Here is a 19,027-nt window from a genome sequence, read left to right as displayed (position 1 = left end):
ACGCTTAACCGACTAAGCCACCCAGGTGCCCCTGTTCTTTGTTTTTTAAGTTTATTGATTTTTAGAGAGAGAGCATGCACACACGAGTGCACTCATATGCGAGAGCAGGGGAGGGGCAGAGACAAGGGGAATGAGAGGATCCTAAGCAGGCCCAGCACAGTTAGCATGGAGCCCAACCCAGGGTTCTAACTCATGAACTTCAAGATCCTGAACTGAGCCAAAATCAGGAGTAAGACACCCAACCAACCGAGTCACCCAGGTACTCCTGAGAAGAAAAGCTAGTACAAACAAGATAAAAGGGGCCAGTCAGATGTTCGAGGCTGGATACTCCCCTGCATGCTTTTGGCTTCTGTAATCTTGCTTCTGTGTCCACCAGCTCCCCTGATGGCACCACTGATAAGTGCCCCCTCCCCTCTTTCTTTTGCTTCTCAATCCCCTACCGTCCCAACATAAAAGAAGGCCGATACCAAGGTTTGGGGCTCAGCCTTTGGAAGTGACTCTGCTGGGCCAGCATCGTTGGGCAATAAATAGTTTTTTTCCCCTATTCCCCGAGTCTCTTCCTGGGCACCAAGTATTTGCTGTAACACCCCTACCAATTTATCGTGTTTAATTATTGTCTCTCTTCTCTCACCAGAACATAACTCCCCAAACCTGGGGATTTTTGTTCATTTGGTTCTTGAGTGTTTCCCAAGTGTCCAGAACAATGCCAGGCACATACATTTCTGTTGAGTTTAACTGGATGGTAACTATTATCTTTCGCATAAAGGGTAACAGCTGTGACTTTTTCCTGCTAAAACAGCAAAGCCATAAAGCAACAAGAATAAAATGTTAATGAGTAAATATATAAACTCGTAATGGCAATATTCATTCTAAACATAAAGACGAGAGACTACAGCAAGATCAGCATGATAGCAAATAAAATTTAAACTTTAATACATTAGAACATATAAGTCAAACTTCACACAAAATTAAATTGCAACATATAGGAGAGACATGAAATTATATATCTGATATATAATGATTTCTTATAAATCAATAAAAGTGAAACAATGGATGAAAGATGAAAAATTCAAAAAAGAAATAAAATTGATAAAAAATATATAAACCAACCATCAATCTCACTGCAAATTCAAACCATAATGATATGTCACTTTTGCTTATAAAAAAGAAAATTATATTTTTTAAAGCTGTGCATTTATTTAATTTTTTTTTAAAGTAAACTCCACCCTCAGCATGGGTCTCAAACTCATAACCCCAAGAGCATGAGTCATATGCTTTACCAACTGAGCCAGCCAGGGACCTGAAGAAAATTCTATTTTAATTAATATCTGAGCCAGTAATTCTACTTCTAGTACCCTCTCCCCAATAATTGGAGAGCTGTATAAATAAACATGTTCAAGGAAATTTATTGCAGCAGTATTTATGAAAGCAACTTAAAATTCCCACAAAGGAGACAGGCTTAAATAAAGTATGGAATAATCATGCCATGGATTATTTTACAGCGGTTCAAAATTACGTTTTTGCAGAATAATCAATGATATGAGAAAATGCTTTAGCTATAGAGCTCAAGGTTAAAAAAAACTAAGATATAAAAACTGTACATGGAGCAGGACTCCAAAATTTCAATTACAAATACATATAGATACATATATACATATACCACAAATTGAAAAATAATTAAAAGAAAAATATACAAACATTAATACTTGTTATTTTTATGTAGTGGGATTATAAGATATTTTATTTTTTCATTTAAAGTTTTCTGTATTTTCCAATTTTCCCCAAATTACCAGGTATTGCCTTTCACATTTAGAAAAATAATAAATAAATGCTACTACTAATAATGTGAAAGTGAGATCAAAGGGGTTCCAAAAGATACAAACATCAACACTTGAATGTCCTTATTTGTTTTACAAATGGCTAAATCTTCCAGCTAAAAGGTTTTTATTTCCAGTAGAAATAGTACTTGTGTTTTTTCCTTGACTGGATTTGGATAGAGGATCGACAGCAACGTACTTGATTTGGAAACCTCCTGCTGTCACTGAGGCGTCACTTAGAAACTTCAAGGTCATGACATTTCCTGGGGAGACGGGGGAGCGCAAAAGAACAAAGATGTTACTCTACTTTGATTTGGCTGACAGTCCAAGGACTCATCATTCTTATAGGAGAATATAAAAATTCATGAACCAGACTCCCAGGATTCAGAGCTGGATTCTGAAGCTGTGGAATCTGTATTTCCTTCCATTGTCAAGTATAGCAGGGTGGGCTACTTCCCTATCTGCTCTTCTGGCCTTTCAATCTGTCCTATGGGAAATTTTGTCTATTCTGTTTTAAAAAGTATTCTTTTTTTTTTTTTTTAAATTTTTTTAATGTTTTATTTATTTCTAGGAGAGAGAGAGAGACAGCGTAAGCAGGGGAGGGTCAGAGAGAGAGGGAGTCACAGACTGAAACAGGCTCCAGGCTCTGAGCTGGCAGTCAGCACAGAGCCCGACGCGGGGCTCGAACCCACGAACCGCGAGATCATGACCTGAGCGAAAGTCGGACGCTTAACCGACTAAGCCACCCAGGCGCCCCTAAAAAGTATTCTTTATAGAAGGAACATCCACTGAATTACAGAAGAATGGCAGGCAGTTTAAAGCAGTGAGGTATGGATGGATTATTTATAAATGATGTTAAGGCAACAAGCTTTCCAATTGTAAGAAACAAACCCGTAAGGCTAACTCCCTACTTTACATAGAGTACCTAAATACGTTTTACCTGCATTAAAGACCAAAATGTGCTAAAAGGGAAAATTTATTACATAAAATAAAATATAGGTATATATATATATTTTTTTTTTTTCAGGGGGTAAAGGCCTTCTTCATCCATATCAAAAATCCAGAATTCATTACAGAAAAAACTCACATAAATTGAATTCTAATGTTCGCCAAGCACAGCTTTAAGTGCCTTTCATCTATTAACTCATTTATTCTCCACCACATCATGAAGTGGATATTAAAATTTTAGGTGAAATCGAGGCACAGAGAGCCTGAGTTGCCCAAAGCTACAAAGTCAATGTGGCAGAACCAGGTTTGAACCCAGGCAGTCTCTGCTTTGGTCAGTTCATGCTCTGATCCACTACACTTTTCTCAGACTTGGAAGAGTTGCCTAAATTAAACCAAACAAACAAAACACATTTTACAGATTACTCAACTAGTTGATATACAAATTGGCAACTAGTGCCAGCTTGGCAGCGTCTATCAACGTTTAAAATGAAATCACTTGTGACCCCAAAGTTTCACTTCTAGGAATCTCTCTTTAAAAAAAAAAATAGCACCACTAAGTAGAGGTTTAAAAATATCCAGTGAAACATTAAATAGTGTAAGAAAAAAAAAAAAAGAAACAACCATCTGTAGGATGTTAAATATTGGTACATGACAAATTATATACAGTACATCCATACAGTTACCTACTAGGCAGTCATTAAAACGAATTTGAATGATCTACATATTATATGCTGACTTGGAAATACTTCCATGGTATGTGTGTATATAATGTTTACATAATACAGTAAAACACCTGAAAGGATGGCCACTACACAGTTATCCAATGCCTTTCTTGGGTGGAGACAGATGAGAAGAGTGGGTATACTCTTACTTTATATACCTTTTATTAAAGGGATATAGTTTATGGCTAGTTCTTAGTTCATTCTTTTTTTTTTTTTTAATATAAATATTCTGGAGTGAACGAGGACATATTTAAGAAGAAAACTAGGGCCGCCTGGGTGGCTCAGTCATTAAGTGTCTGACTTTAGCTCAGGCCATGATCACAAGGTTTGTGTGTTCTAACCCTGCGTGGGGCTCTGTGCTGCCAGCTCAGAGCCAGGAGCCTGCTTCAGATTCTGTGTCTCCCTGTCTCTCTCTAACCCTCTCCTGTTCGCACTCCGTCTCTCTCAAAAATAAACATGAAAAAAATTTTTTTTAATAAAAGGAAACTAGATCAATTGTTAACAGCATTATACTTGACTGATAGGATTATACTTCAAATGTATTTTAAGTGTTTTTCTATTACTTGTTAGCAATTTCCCCCCTCTTGCTGTTTTGCTAAATCTTTGGCTGTTAAAACACTGTTTTCTTCTGTGTGTTCATTTGTTTCTCTTTGAACCATAAATTTTATGTTGTTGCTTTTTAGTTTCTTGCAATTGTGCTAGAAAGACACTGATTTGTTTATGTTTGCAGTAAGTGTAGTCTGTTTTAGACAAAACAAGAAAAATGTCAAGTTTCAGGCAGTTGACTCTCCCTGATTCTTTTTTTCCTTCTTCAATAGGATTCTCATCCCCCAACTACCTCCTACAGATCACGTCTTCTTTTTAACTTTCTGTTAACGTAAAATATTATCTCAAGAAAAGAATGATATAAATAATTTAATAAGTTGCCCTTACTAGGGAAATTGTGACATAGAGAATGAATGAATAACATTTAAGCATTAATCATTCAAGAATGGAATACGAAGTTCCATCTTTTGTAAGAATGACGCATAAATAAGAATTTCATGCACCTCAAGGCTAGGGTGTGGGAATAATTTAGCTAGTGGTGTCTGAGCTTAAGGACTACTTAGAAATTGTAATACGATGTATTTTGTTGTTTTTAGTTCCAGAAACATTGTGATAATTTTGTAACTTGGAGGAAAAATAGAGCAAGTAAGAATGCCAACTACTACTGCTGGGGATGGAAATAACAAGAAAAAAATAAAAACATCTAAGGAAGTAAAGGTTCTTAGCTAGAAAATAGCAGTTTGGGGCAATGACAGTGGAATTTGCTTATTGAACTAAATATATAGGACTACAAGCTCATTGCTTGAGGCGGATTGCATGGAACAAAGTCACAGAATCATCTGCAGTAGTTAAAAAGGTTTGGAACCCATTGCCTACCAGAGCTCGCCTTTTGACAGGTACTTTGCATAATTAGCATATTAAAAGCTCTCTGACATCTTCCATTAAAGAGACTTGTTTAACATTGTTTAACTCAATGTTTCCCAAATTTACTTGACCTGAGAGTTCTTTTCTCATTCAACACGTATTAAAAATGTTTCCTAGAACTGCGTTCTTTATAACACTCTGGAGAATGTTGTACTATAGTAAAAATGCAGTAAGTATGGCACAAAATTTTTTTCACTGAAAGTATTTTTTAACAGCTTTAATGCTTTTGAGAATACTTTTCAATCCTTTATTGATGAAAAATTTTGGTCTATTATTACCAGATTTTATGGAAATCATAAACTACTGCATCATTCAGGGATTTCCAAGACCATCTCTGACTGTGTTGCTGCACATGATGAGTCTACACATTTTTAGTGTTAGGAGGTGGCATAAGTCTGTTTTTTCTAATTTTTTAAAATGTGTATTAATTTTTGAGACAGAGAGTGAGCAGGGGAGGGGTAGAGAGAGAGGGAGACACAGAATCCAAAGCAGGCTCCAGGCTCTGAGCTGTCAGCACAAAGCCCGACGCAGGGCTCGAACCCACAAACTGCGAGATCATGACCTGAGCCAAAGTCGGACACTTAACCGACTGAGCCACCCAGGCACCCCAGTAGAAGTCTTTAAGAAGAAATAAACTATGCATTTTACAAGCTAGCAGGCTACTTCCGCTCCAATTGTTCTTTCAACTTTTGAAAGAAAATAGTAGTAACTATGGAGTTCTTCACTTTCTGAGACACTGTGGGAAAACATAGTCCTACACCTCAATTTTGAGCCATTACCTGTACTAATGATGTCTTCTGGAAGCTCATCTCCACAGTATCTGAAAGGGAATTTAAAAAAAGAGAAGTCACACAAAAGAATATTACACAGCTATTACAAGTGGCTCTCACCTATAATTAGAGGGCTTTATTTTCCCTAAATAAGCTCATTTTCCTATTTTATATTTTTTATTGTTTTGGTTTTTTAAAACTTGAATTTATAAGAGAGAAGAGGAGTAAAAACAAAGTTTGTTGTTTAAAATAACCTCACAGTATTAATGAGATTCTTAAAAAAAAGGACATGTGGCATTTCTACTCTGTGTACTTGCAAAACTATTTGTGCAGTCGACAATTTGAACATATTTGGAAAATTTTTAAATTTGTTCCTGATTAATCCCGTAAAGCTTTCTTCTCAGTTAAAGAGGAATAGGTATATGGCTGATAGTATTAATATTCTGAATTTTAGAGTAGACTAATTTAAGTGTGGAAAATTATGTTGGACCTTGTAAGAGGGATTGATTTTTATCTGAATCATGAGTTGAAAGGAACTCCCTTACACATTATATTATCCAATAAATATATATATATATATATCCAATAAATAACAAATCAGTCTATTGAAAATCCTTTAAAAATAGTATGTGATTATATCTAGAGCTGTAATTGATTTCTGAAACTAGGTTTAAAATAAAAATATCATCTTGATTCTCAAGGTAGGATGTCCATTCTTTCAATAAGTACTTAGCTCATAATTTCTCCAGCCCTGCTTCATATCTTCTCCAACCTGTTTGTTAAAAACTATTTGAATTTTTTCTATTACAGTAGTCTGTCGGCCAAAGAGCAAAACAAAACAAAACAATTTCCCTCTAAAAATTGTTGTTCATTTATGCAAGAAATGCTTGGTTTTTCTTTGCATTTACATTACACATTTCACAGTCACAGCAAACTACTGTGTCTGTCATTTTTAATTGTCCCTGCTACCATTTTCTTTCATTAAATTACTGTCATGGATAATAGAAAATTGATTACTGAAAGTCTATTGATAATGGATAGTAAGATATACATTATTAAGTGGGGCTATAAAACACATACTTATATACTTTTTGATTTGTAATATTTTGAGAGACATTCAAAGTTTAAACTATATTGAAGATTTAGGATGGGAACACAGAAATATTGTGTCCCAGCAAATATTGTTTCCCTTGAAACACCAAGGGAGAAATATTGAGGAAAGGAGCACGTGTTTTAAGGCAAAGAAAGCTATTTTAAAGAAGATCTTCATTGTATGTTTAGGTAAATTGTATGACAGAAGGGGCTATACTTTACTTATTCTTACATTCATAATGTTTAGCACAATACTTTGTACACAGAAGAAAGGCAATAATTACTGGATTTATAATTATTTTTAGGAGGTTGATAGAAATTAGAATACTTTGAAACTTTCTCAATTCACAAGTGTCTTCTTCCTCCTGTTGTTAATTAAATCTTGAGGTCTTTTTAGATAGACTATATAATTCTAACTGCTAATTACTAAACAGTAATCAAAAGGTAGCTATCACTATTTTAAAAATATGAACATGTAGCAGCTGACTGGCATAACATGCTAAGAAAAGTCTTTGCTAAAAAAGGTTATGGTGTTGAGGTGCCTCAGTGGCTTAGTCAGTTAAACGTTTGACTCTGAATTTTGGCTCAGGTCATGGTCTCATGTTTTGTGAGTTCAAGCTCCTCATCTGGCTCTGTGGAGCCTACTTGGGATTCTCTCTCTCTCTCTCTCTCTCTGCCCCTCCTCGGCTCTTGCAATCCCACGTGTGTGTTCCCTCTGTCTCTCTCTCTAAAGACATATAAACTTAAAAAAAGTAAAGCACAATTTTTTTTAAAGAATATAGTGTTGCAGAGAAGTATAAATACTGGAAAATCAGTAACTGTGGGAACAGGTAAAGAAAATTAAAGAACTATCAAACAAAATATTGGATGTATTTTTAGCTTTTTATATGGGGAAACATGTACCTTCCCACGAAGCCATGGACATCATCGTAACTGTCATATATTTCAACATAGTCAGCCAAGCAAGCTGGGTCATCTTCAAGGTCAAAGTCCAAAAAGCTCAGGTGAATACGCTGACCATACTTGAGTCTAATGTGCCAGTAGCAGACCTGGTTATCATCGTACTCATTTGGGAAGCCTGGAGATTTAAAAATTCGCTTTGATTCTGTAAAGACACCACCACACTCTTTTGCTGTAATGGATGAAAGAGAGAAAGAAAGAAAGAAAGAAAGAAAGAAAGAAAGAAAGAAAGAAAGAATTAGAAGAAATATTATCTTTGTTTTAAACTGATATGCACTTCTTAGTGCCTATTTATTTCCTTTAATAAAATATTAAATATATATACTTATTAAAGAATAAATGAATTTTTTCATTATTCATTGCTAAATTTTCTCAAATGAATATACATGGAATTTTTTAAAAAAGTAAAACAAGAAAAAACAGCAATTTAATTAATTGTGCTCCTGTTTACTTTTTTCCCTTTTTATCTTTTCAGCTTAGAATGTACAAGTCTCATGTGTATATATTTTGATGAGTACATATCCCCCTGTTACCAACAGCCCAATCAAGGTGGCTGGAATTTTGTCCTGTGGTGTCAACAGTGTGTCTTCAAGGCTTTTGAACATTTAGAATAATGAGTCCAATAAACTCTGTCTGGAAAATCAATATAGAATTTCAGGATCACAAGGGACCTTGGAGGTCACTGTAATTTAGTTAAAAAGAATAATTTATAATCATCCTATACTCCTTTTACTGGCTTTAAACTAACATCTTAATCCTCATATTTGAGGATTTGGTGGAGATATTCATGTTCGTTATTTTTCAAGTAATTTATCATTTTCTGTATTTCTGTCATGCCTTATAACCTGGTATGAGAACAAACAAACAAACCAACAACCTCTGCCAGTGATTTTACAGGATGACCTTGAAGGAAAGGTATGAAAGGCCCTGTTTAATTTAAATTTCAGATGAGATAAGTGTCTTGTGTCTTGAAAAAAAGTACAATCTGGAAACTCAAAAGAAACATGAGTGGAGGTGATGGTGGTGACTGTGAGGAACATTTGAATATCTTTCATTGTATCACTTAGAGGCTTTTTCCACGAATGTTATCCTTTAAAAAAACAAATATTTTTTTAAAAAAATTGGGTTAGAATCCTTAGTACTATAGAAGTTAAGGAAGCTTATCTCCCTAAATGCTCCCAAAAATCTTAGAAATAGAGAATGACAAAAGAAAGAAGGTCAGAGATCTAGTCTGAGCTCTGTGACCACGGGATACTTCAGTTTCTTCATTGGTAAAGTAAATATAATCATGCCTCTCCTATTACCTACCTCTTAGGATAATTCTTAGGATAGTAACATGGAAGATAACTTAAGGGTATTACGTAAAATGTAAGCGGTTCCTATTGTATTATTACATATTATATAACACATAGTTCATATGTGTGCATGAGCATGTGCAGGTGCAGTGCCAGCTTTTGGAGTGATTTGCTCTGTCCCATATTGTCCTATCTTTGTTGTCTCTACAGTTAAATCAGGAAACAATTCAAATATTGAACAATTTGTCTATTTAGTTCTATTCAGCTCTCTATTGATTAATTGATAATATTGCTTTATTTTTGTGATGCTGTTATGATTTTTTCATTCCAATTATTTTTCAGTGAACTGTTCTTCTCCCACTGCTAGTTCAGGTGGTCCCTAGGCCCCTTCAGGCTCACCACATCCTAAAAAATCAGCAAGTCACTGAATCCAAAAATAAGCTGAGAATTGAGTAAGAACAAGTCTCTCAGGATTCTGTACTAATATTCCCAGAGTCTATGAGAAACAAAAGCAGTTTATAAAAATTTGTAAGTTAAGGTGGCGCTTATAAAAGGGCAAGGGAATTCTATAAGAACCTTGCCATTAGCACTTCTCTCTCTCTTATGTTTTATGTATTCTTAAAAAAGAGACAGAGTATGAGTGGGAGAGAGGCAGAGAGATACAGAATCTGAAGCAGGCTCCAGGCCGTGAGATGTCAACACAGAGCCCAATGCAGGGCTCAAACCCACGATCCACGAGATCATGACCCGTGCTGAAGTTGGATGTTTAACCAACTGAGCTGCCCAGGCACCCCCCATTAGCTCTTCTTTATCTCCCCTAGATCTTGACCTATGGAAATGATTGAATAGATGCTCAGAGATCCTAACGGTTATCAAGCAAAGGAGGAATCAGGGAATATACTTGGAAATAGAAGATACTGTTAAGAGTAAGCAGAAAGTTGCTTTTATAAATATATTGAAGAAAAAGGAAGAGAGGAACAAGGAGGAAAAGAAGATATATGAACTATGAATAATGCCTAAATATAGAACTGAATATAACATAGGTTTAATGTATGTGAAAGTGATTTAAAAATTATAGTCCTACAGAAATGCACTATAAGTATTTATTCATATTTTGTCTTGAGTGGAAATGAATGGATGATGGCTCTAGGCAAAATTCTTTTCTACTTAGAATATACATTATTTTGAAATAAAGATTAGTTACAAACACGAGAAACCATTTTCCAATGGTTAATATGATTAAATAATAAATTCTATAATGATATGTTAGAACTTCATTATAACTCACTATAACTTCACTATAGGGACTTTCTTATAAGATAGATCCAAATAAGGCAACACCTTTGTGATTATAAATGTGAGAAAGACTTGGTAACACATTATAATTCTTTGTAGTATCATCCTGGGGAGAATATATCCAAAAAGAATAATCTATTTTTTTCTCCAAGAACATGAATAAAGAATAGCTCTTTCGAGTAATTATGTTGAATGAATTTTCTCTTTAAAATTTTCCTAGCCACAGTCAACCATGGAAAAAAATATGAATAAAAACATACTACATAATGATAACTAGTATATACAGCATATAATTGTGAAAACAAATCACAGAGTGAGAGTTGCTTAGTTTGGTAGTTTAAGAATTTATGTACAAAAAGAAATTAGGGGAAGAGTTTGTCTTTTTTTCCCATTCTATCAAAGAGGTAATTTTGAACAGGTAACATTTGTAGTATCACTTTGTTGTGTTAGCTAATTAACCATGATTCCCCCCTCCCCCGCTTTGTGGTTGGGAATAGAAAAAGATGTAGCATAGAAAAGGCCTGAGTCTGTGATCCTACATGCCTGTTAATTATTAGATGTCTGAATTGGGGTCAGTTATTAGACTTTCAATTTCCTGATTTCTAAAATGGGTATAACGGTAGCTCCTTGCACAATTGTTGTATTCTGGGACAGTGTAGATGAGGAAGGAGCATGAGTCAGTGTCTGGGATGGCATAAGCATTCTGTGAATGGTTGTTATTTTTTTTTTAAATGTTTATTTTTGAGAAAGAGAGAGTGCAAATGGGGGAGGGGCAGAGAGTGGGGAGACAGGACCCTAAGCAGACTCTGCACTGCCAGCAGACAGCCCAGTGTGGATCATGACCTGAGCTGACAGCAGACGCATAACTGTCGAGCCACCCAGGCGCCCCTGAATGGTTGTTATTATTAATAATTATCATCAGTAAGTTGATTTATCTCTGAAAGAAGGAGCCATTTTTTTTTAAATAATCTCTCTTGTTGTTATTGTGTCAACTGGTTTTGCAAAGTATAAAAGTATTATTTTTACCATACCATGTGGGTTGTAGCAATAGGCATCCCATCTTTCACTCCTATTAAGACGGACTCCGTAATCGATAATACCAGTTTTTCCAAATCCACAGTTGGGCCCTGGTTTCACGATGGGGTATCCAACTCTGCCCTTGGCCATCCACCCAGCGGCACAGACATGAAATCCTGCAAGAGAAGGAAAAGGTTATAGACCTAAATGGTAAAGTCCCTCAGCTGAGTGAGGGTCAGCTTAACAAAAATGGCCCCTTCTCAACTGCCCAAATCCAGTTATGGAAAAGGAGAAAAACTGTTTCCTTCCTTCCTTCCTTCCTTCCTTCCTTCCTTCCTTCCTTCCTTCCTTCCTTCCTTCCTTTCTTATTTTCTTAAAGAATAAAATACAGTTTAAATACATATAAAATATAACATCTGACATGTACTAGAAAATGACATTTTATTTGAAAAACCAAGAGGCAGGGGCACCTGGGTGGCTTCATTTGTTAAGTGTCTGACTCTAGGTTTCAGGTCAGGTCATGATCTCATGGTTTGTGAATTTGAGCCCCACATTGGGCTTCGTGCTGACAGGGCAGAGCCTGCTTGGGATTCTGTGTCTCCCTCTCTTTCTGCCCCTTCTCTGCTTGTTCTCTGTCTCTCTCTCAAACTAAATAAACTTAACAAAAATTAAGAGAAAAAAAGAGGCAGGTGGACTGGATATCATAATACCATGAATATGAGAACAATCCATGTTCAGAGCTGGCTTCTTTTCACAAATGACCTATCTAGTGGCATGAAGTAATTTCTGAAATTACCCATCAATCCTGGGAATCTTTTTTTTCTAATGATAATTTAATTAATTTCTATTTTAGAATCAATTAACATTTGCTAATATTTTTGCAAATCTCAATAGGGCTAAAAGTGCTTATAAATTTCGAACAAACCCACAGCCCCATTTTCCTTGCTCAGATACGGAGGCTGTTTAAATATTTGCCACTGCCATCCAAGAGCAGTTTTATTAGAGGTCCAGGGTCAGTAAAGGCTCTGGCCTTTGTATGCTTCTTTCTGTTGCTGTGTTACACACAGCCCTATGGGTCTTCACAGAGCAATCTGCTGGAGAGACTTTTGGGACTTTAGAGAACATCTTTATTTTTATCCTGAGTAATATGTAATAATAGCATAAGCTTTGCCAGGTATTTATCTTCCAGCAAAGGGATTTCTTCCATGGAGAAGAAAGCTCTGAATGGGGATTGCCTTTTGGATTTTCCTATTTGTCCAGGAGAGATGGTCGTGGTGCATTTTTTTTTCAAAGAAGCAACTAGCATTAGTTAATCACTGGGTTTACACCGAGTCTCCTGACATCATCTTCTCAGTTTCTTTTTTCTGTCATCTTACAACCTGCTTATCTTCCTTTTGATCCTAAAGTACAAATGTATTATCTCACTTAACTTTTAAAAATAGGGGGAAAAAAGCCACTAAATTCAATATTTCTTCTACTAAGCAAATTTCTTTGTAAAACTCAACATAGTAACATTTAACAGCTGAGGAAACCCACACTTGGACTTTAAGAAGAGACAGACAGTTATAAAAATAAATAGAAGTGGCATTAAAATTAATGAGGAATTGAAATGATGTTGACATAGTGATATCTTTGTTTTCCTTTGGCTTTTATTATATCAGCTCCCAATGGCTTGTGACCCCAAATAAGCTGCTAGTACTAAGAACTTTCCACTAGCTCAAGGAGACAAGATGGGAGAAGCCAGACAGCAGAGATGTCATAGGGCTTTAGAGAAACTATCGGAAGGACTGGAGAGGGCAATCTTATGAAGGGGTTCCAGAAAAGTGGGATTCCCCCCCAAAGGTGAAAAAGAAGAAATAACATTGTTAAATCATTTACCAATTTTTCTGGCTGCCTCTAGCTGCTTGTAGGTGGCAAGCCGGCCACCTTCATATTCACACACTGCCTTGGCTTCTGCGTAGGTGAGCTTGTATTTGCCAGACCGTGCTTCTCTGTGGTATACACCTGCTGCTTGCTCTGTGAATTCACAAAAGGCCATGAATGCGCTATGATCCATTCTTGTGAAACAAAGGAAATTTTGTGGTCTCATCTAGAAGGTTACATCAGCTATTGTTCCTGCCAAAGTGTTTTCTGGATCAGTGGCCTTGGGTGGCTAAGTTTTCATTGTTAGAAAGCTTTGGGGAAAAAAAAATTAGAATGAGGGGAATTTTAGGGAAATTTCGGGACAGAGACAGAAACTTGAGGCTAAATTATGTTTCTGAACTGATAGCCTGAAGGAAAGCTGTAATACAACATTGTATTTCTATACTAGCAAAAGGTGAGGGAGTTTTGACTTTTTCAAGCTTTGTTTTAAGTTAAATAAAAAATTGGAAAGGTAAACAATAGGGGGAAAGGAGGTGAAGGCAAAAATAAAATGAAAATGGATCCATTATGCAGGATCACAACGATTGAGGAGAATAATCTAAAATATCTATTTGAAGCAAATGACTAATGCAACATAATTGAGAATTTAGTAAACAAATCAAAAACTAAGGAAAGGTTTGAAGGAATCCAAAGCAAATAAATATTGCATGACGGAAAAAAATAGATTCAAACACAGCAGAGAAGAAACTGGACACACCAAACAACCAGTTGGTGTGTTCTTTTATCCGGTTTGTGTTTTTTAGTTCACATGTTGTTCCCAACATATTTTAGGGACTAAGTCATAAATGATTGTCTTCCAGTAGATCACTGTTTAAATTGTTTTGAGTTTGGAGTGCATTTTGCCATAGAAACAATGAGAAAATATTTCCAGGACAATAATCATAACATTAGTTCTAATAGTTCTGTGTAGACTATCAGATTATAGTTAAGTCTTTGTGCCCTGACCTGTACAATCAGCCACCATTAAGATAATTTCCAACGAGGGGGGCATTGGGTGGCTCAATCCATTAAGCATCTGACTCTTGATTTAGGCTCAGGTTATGATCTTATGATTTGTGAGACTAAGCCCAGCATCAGGCTCTGCGCTGACAGCACGGAGCCTGCTTGGGATTCTCCCTCTCCCTCTCTCTCTGTCCCTCCCCCATTCATGTTTTCTCTCTCTCTCAAAAATAAATAAATAAACTTAAAAAAAAAAGAAAGGGATCATTTCCAATGAAAACACATATTCCTTGGCGTGCAGCACGACACAAGCTAACACTAATCTAGTGTTAGGAAAGTCATTGCTTACTCTCTTCTTTAAACTGAAGCTGACATTCCCACAGTTCAATAGGAGATGCGGCTTGGCATCTGTCCTGTTTTCCCCGGACTGCAGGGGAATCCTGCTCTTACATATTCTATGGTAAAGTCCCATCACTTACACTTAGTCAATCTGATGCTCTTGGGGCAGTGAACACAAGAAACATCAAACTTATCTCTCTGCTTGAAAGTTGCCTGCTGCCCAAGTGTCCTTCATATGGTAAAGCCTCATTAACTGACCTTCCTCCAGTTGCCAGTTTGGTCATTTTGAGAATATATGTGAGTTTTGCTAAGTTCTATGAATCAAGTCCTATTCTCAGGCAACTTGGACACTAGTGGGCAATGGGAATACCTTTATTTTGAAGTACAAAAGTACTAGGGCTTTTAGTAGAGAAGGAGTACATTTTGAACTTAATTATGTATCATAACAGATTATCAAAAATGTCAAAATTGTATCTATTCCCTGAGAACATATACTATGAGATCTTTATTAGTAGGAATTATTTTAATGTTTGCAAACATTTCTCAAACTAAGATTTCCTTGGTATTTTATTCCTTAATCAAAAGATGATGTATGTAGGAAAAAAAATTAATGAACAGAGGTTTTTAAAAAATAATTTTGTGTTCCTCCCAGTAACTTAAAAAAATTTCTCGTACTAGAACTCATTAGTAATAAGATAATAATTTAAATATGCTATCATTTTAAAATCATTAAATAATATTAATATCACACATTTTTCCTGAAAGAGAAACAAACTTCTATTATTTTGCCTTATGAACTGGTTGAGAACTCTTGTAATATTTGACAATTTTAAGCAGACACTCATTTGGAAGTATTCCTCAATTCAGAATTTTAAACTACTAAGATGGTCCTTTGTACAATGAGTCCTAATTTTATTTATTTTATTTTTTTAATGTTTTTATTCATTTTTGAGAGAGATAGAACCTGCATTAGCAGGGGAGGGGCCCAAAGAGAGGGGGACAGAGGATCTGAAGTGGGCTCCATGCTGAGCCAAGTGACGAGGGGCTTGAAATCACAAACTGTGAGATCATGACTTGAGCTAAAGTCAGATACTCAACCCACAGAGTGTCAAGCACCCAGGCACCCTGAGTCCTAATTTTAACAGTTTTACTTTTCGGAAGAAATAATAATTTATTGATTTTTATCATGCATAGTCATTCATTAAAACTGAATTTCTATTTAACCAACATGTTTCTCTTTTGGTTACAAAGGGAAAATAGCCTGTTGGCTTTGGTTTGTCCACCTGGTTCTTCAGTGGACAAGTGGTGCATGACTGCCCAAGCCTTAGTTTCCCCATCTATCAAGTGGGAATAATGATAGCTAGTTTTGGAATAAATAGACCATTAAAACTCACAAATATAACTTCTCGATCCTAGTAGGAGTTCATGATAATGTTACTTGTCCTTCTTTTTGACATTCAATACAGTGGTTGAAAGGAATTGCTTATCTGTGCAATTTTGATTTTCATAATCTATGTAAACTAGTTGAAGTGTCTTGTCCTTACTATTAAAAAATACTATTTAAGTAATATTAATTACTATTTAAGGAACTGGAAGATATCAGAGTTACAAAAGAATCTTAAAGATCCCCTGCTTCGTTTTACTAGTGTGGAACTGACACCAAGAGTTTAAAATGCCTTGTTCGGGTTAGTTGCTAGCAGATTCCTGCCTTCCTGCCCAACTCTCTTCCCTCTCTAAATAGTTTCTAATACCATATTGACCTAACCAACTGTAAACAATTTGTGTTAGGCTGACTGGTCAATAATTTGTCCCAGATTGAAGCAATTTGCAATTACCCCGAGCCTCAGATTTCCAGCATACCGTTAACATTTGGGTGTGCTCCTCTCTACCTCTAGGACAGAACTTCTATTGTCTAGTTTCACATTTTTGTAATATACAGCATCACTTAAAAAAAAAAGCTCCAAATTACTTGATCATTAGAGAATTTGACAGCATTTCAAGATTTATGCATATGGATTTAATTGTTACTAGCTTTATGGCAGTTTTTTCCTATTTCTAACAAATGTGTGTTTATTTCCTGAGTTTGATGATGTGCAAGGAAAATAAACAAAGAGACTTGTTCACTCATCGAGAAAGTCCCAAACACCATCTTGACCAAATGGATTGCACCGTTCAGCATGAAACTAGTTCACTGGCTCAAGCTGAAGAAAGAGGGGGCAAGGCTCTGCATTGCAAATCGAGCTTTTTAATGAAATCCGCATGGCTGCAGTTATTACCAGAGAGAAACATGCTGAAAGGGAAAATATTCCATGTCCATGTGCAGCTCAGCAAGCATAAAGCCAAGATCTAGGTTAATTTTGCTTTCTCTTTACTTCTCTATTTTATACAAGAATTTGTCAATTTTCTTCTCAAGTAATTGAAAATTTTTTCACTATGAAACACCGTAATGAACATAAAGCCATATTAATTTATGTCATGAGACAGCATTGTTTAGAGTACTATACAGGGTATTTTGAGTTTTCTCTGTCTGGTCTTTTTTTTTTTTTTTTTTTTGTCTATTTATATGCATAGTTAGGCCCATACCATTCCTTACATTTAACAAAACAAAATAACAAAAGAAACTTTCCTTGTCTAACAAAAGGGGTAGAAAAGTATTTACATGGATAGTTCAAACAAAAGAAATCAGAGTGGTGAGACTACATTCAGAAATACAAGCCTTTTCCTTTTTTTTTTTTTTGTTTGTATTATAAGCTGGCTGCACATCCAACTAGTCAAAAGATGTTTGGAAATAGCAAGATATACCTTATAGGTCAGAGTACATGAGCAAAGGTTTATAAAATTATTGTATATTCAACTTACCTGTTATGTTTCTGATATGATTACCTGTTACAAAATCTGAATGCAAATGCATCAAAATAAAAAAAAATATGATGTTTTTATTTTGCTAAATTTTCCCTACTATTACCATCACATCTCCTTTGAAAATGTTAAAATTTTCACATGGAATATAAATATTAGCTTCTATTTTCTATGGAATAGTTCACTTTATAAAAAACTATTTTTAAGTTAGAAGGCAAGGATAGCTTTCTTTAAAAAGAGGTATATGCTTTCCAATTGCTCAGCATTTTCTTTGAAAACATCAGCCTTGAACAGAACAAAAAAAATTTACTGCTTTGATTCACTTCTCCATGAATTCAAAGAAGTAACATCCCAATAAGAAGCTCATGAGTGAAGTTTCTTACCAAGCCATATGGAGTTATGAAAAATTCCATTCTTGAATCCCCATCCGTGAGCCTCTTCCCACAGCAAGACAAATAAGTAAATTAAGATGATCATATCTCAGTTGTAGAGAAGTTATAGCCTGTTTGGGGCTGCTCAGGATAAGTTCTCAGAGCAGAGGCTGAAATGTGACGGGAACATCTGGTTTCCACATCGTTTAAATGGTTTTTTTCAACTGTGAGGTCAGCAAGTACTCTCCAATGGCGTTTTTTGCTGTAGAGTTACACAATTAACTCAGTGTCTGGAGCAAATCCTCTGACTCATTTGCATTGGCAACCAAAATGAAGGATATAGAATGATCATCAACATTTTAAAATTCATTTACTCAGAAAGTGGTTCATTTATTCTGCCTGTCACAGACGCTTTTCTCTTAGGAAGTTTGTGTAACTTGGTGCAGATTCAGCAGTGATTAAAACAAAACCAAAAAAACTTCAGTAGGAATTTTAAGAAAAACCTTGAATGTCTTAATTGCAGTAAGTCAATTATAGAGTGTGGGGTTTGGGGTTAAACACTTACCTTGAACTTGACGATAAGTTTACTGTAATCTTCTCTAAATGTTGCCAAGCTTGTATAGAAATTTAAAACAAAGGTGGGTATGGTCTGGTAAACCCTAAACTATCTCCAGTGAGGTAGAATTTCTTTACCCTCTGTGTTTGTCCTGGGATGGATCTGTTGCAGTCCTTGGCTTATTATTGTGGTCAGCAGGTAAATGCATCAACTTCCAGAAAAGTAGCTCAGTTTCAGTGCTTTAGGACATTTCAGCAGCTTTGGGGTATTTTATTATAACACAAATATCCCCAGGCCACAAATCCTTGAAGTTGTGGGAGGAAGGTGGGTGGGTAGATAGTCAAAGTTAATAAAAGTATGGCCCTAGCTTCCCCAAACCACTCTGTGAAGATGATCAGAATGATAGGTAATAATTATTAGTAGTAAAGTCACCATGCTTTAAAATAATCCAAGCTTTCTACTTGTTTTGTGTAGAGTCCATGGGACTAGTAATATCCCCATTGCCCTGATACTAGGGGCATTTTCTGTTGATCGAGAGCCATTTTGGGGCAGCGTTTGCCTATCTTTCTTATACATCATTCTTTGCTATTTAGTGTTTCTACTCTTGCTGCCAAATTGCTTACCATTTGATTTCATATTCATTTCTCTCATGT

General features: G+C 35.7%; 1 protein-coding gene across 2 annotated transcripts; it reads right to left on the bottom strand.

Moving 5' to 3' along the window:
- Positions 1-1,785: 1,785 nt before the first annotated feature.
- Positions 1,786-17,977, bottom strand: TNFAIP6 (TNF alpha induced protein 6). 2 transcript variants are annotated; one of them, XM_039220677.1, is made up of 6 exons: positions 17,831-17,977; positions 13,266-13,403; positions 11,402-11,563; positions 7,723-7,951; positions 5,737-5,777; positions 1,786-2,080 (listed from the first exon to the last, which is right to left on the bottom strand). In XM_039220677.1, exons 1-6 carry the CDS (start codon positions 17,922-17,924, stop codon positions 1,911-1,913), a joined length of 834 nt encoding a protein of 277 aa, XP_039076608.1. In that variant the 5' UTR covers positions 17,925-17,977; the 3' UTR covers positions 1,786-1,910. The 2 variants fall into 2 exon arrangements, with proteins under 2 accessions (XP_039076608.1, XP_039076609.1); XM_039220678.1 differs by lacking the exon at positions 13,266-13,403.
- Between the last annotated feature and the right edge of the window lie 1,050 nt (positions 17,978-19,027).

This window comes from Hyaena hyaena, unplaced genomic scaffold (assembly GCF_003009895.1).
Source record: "Hyaena hyaena isolate Hyena2069 unplaced genomic scaffold, ASM300989v1 scaffold_900, whole genome shotgun sequence".
Taxonomy (NCBI): Eukaryota; Metazoa; Chordata; class Mammalia; order Carnivora; family Hyaenidae; genus Hyaena; species Hyaena hyaena.
This window is presented reverse-complemented; position numbering and strand designations above follow the sequence as displayed.

Coding starts and splice junctions, on each gene's coding strand:
- TNFAIP6 (XM_039220677.1), bottom strand. CDS start 17,924: ATGATCATCTTAATTTACTTATTTGTCTTGCTGTGGGAAGAGGCTCAC. Junction 5,778..7,722: donor GTCCATGGCTTCGTGGGAAG/GTACATGTTTCC, acceptor ATTCCCTTTCAG/ATACTGTGGAGATGAGCTTC. Junction 2,081..5,736: donor AGAAGACATCATTAGTACAG/GTAATGGCTCAA, acceptor CCGTCTCCCCAG/GAAATGTCATGACCTTGAAG.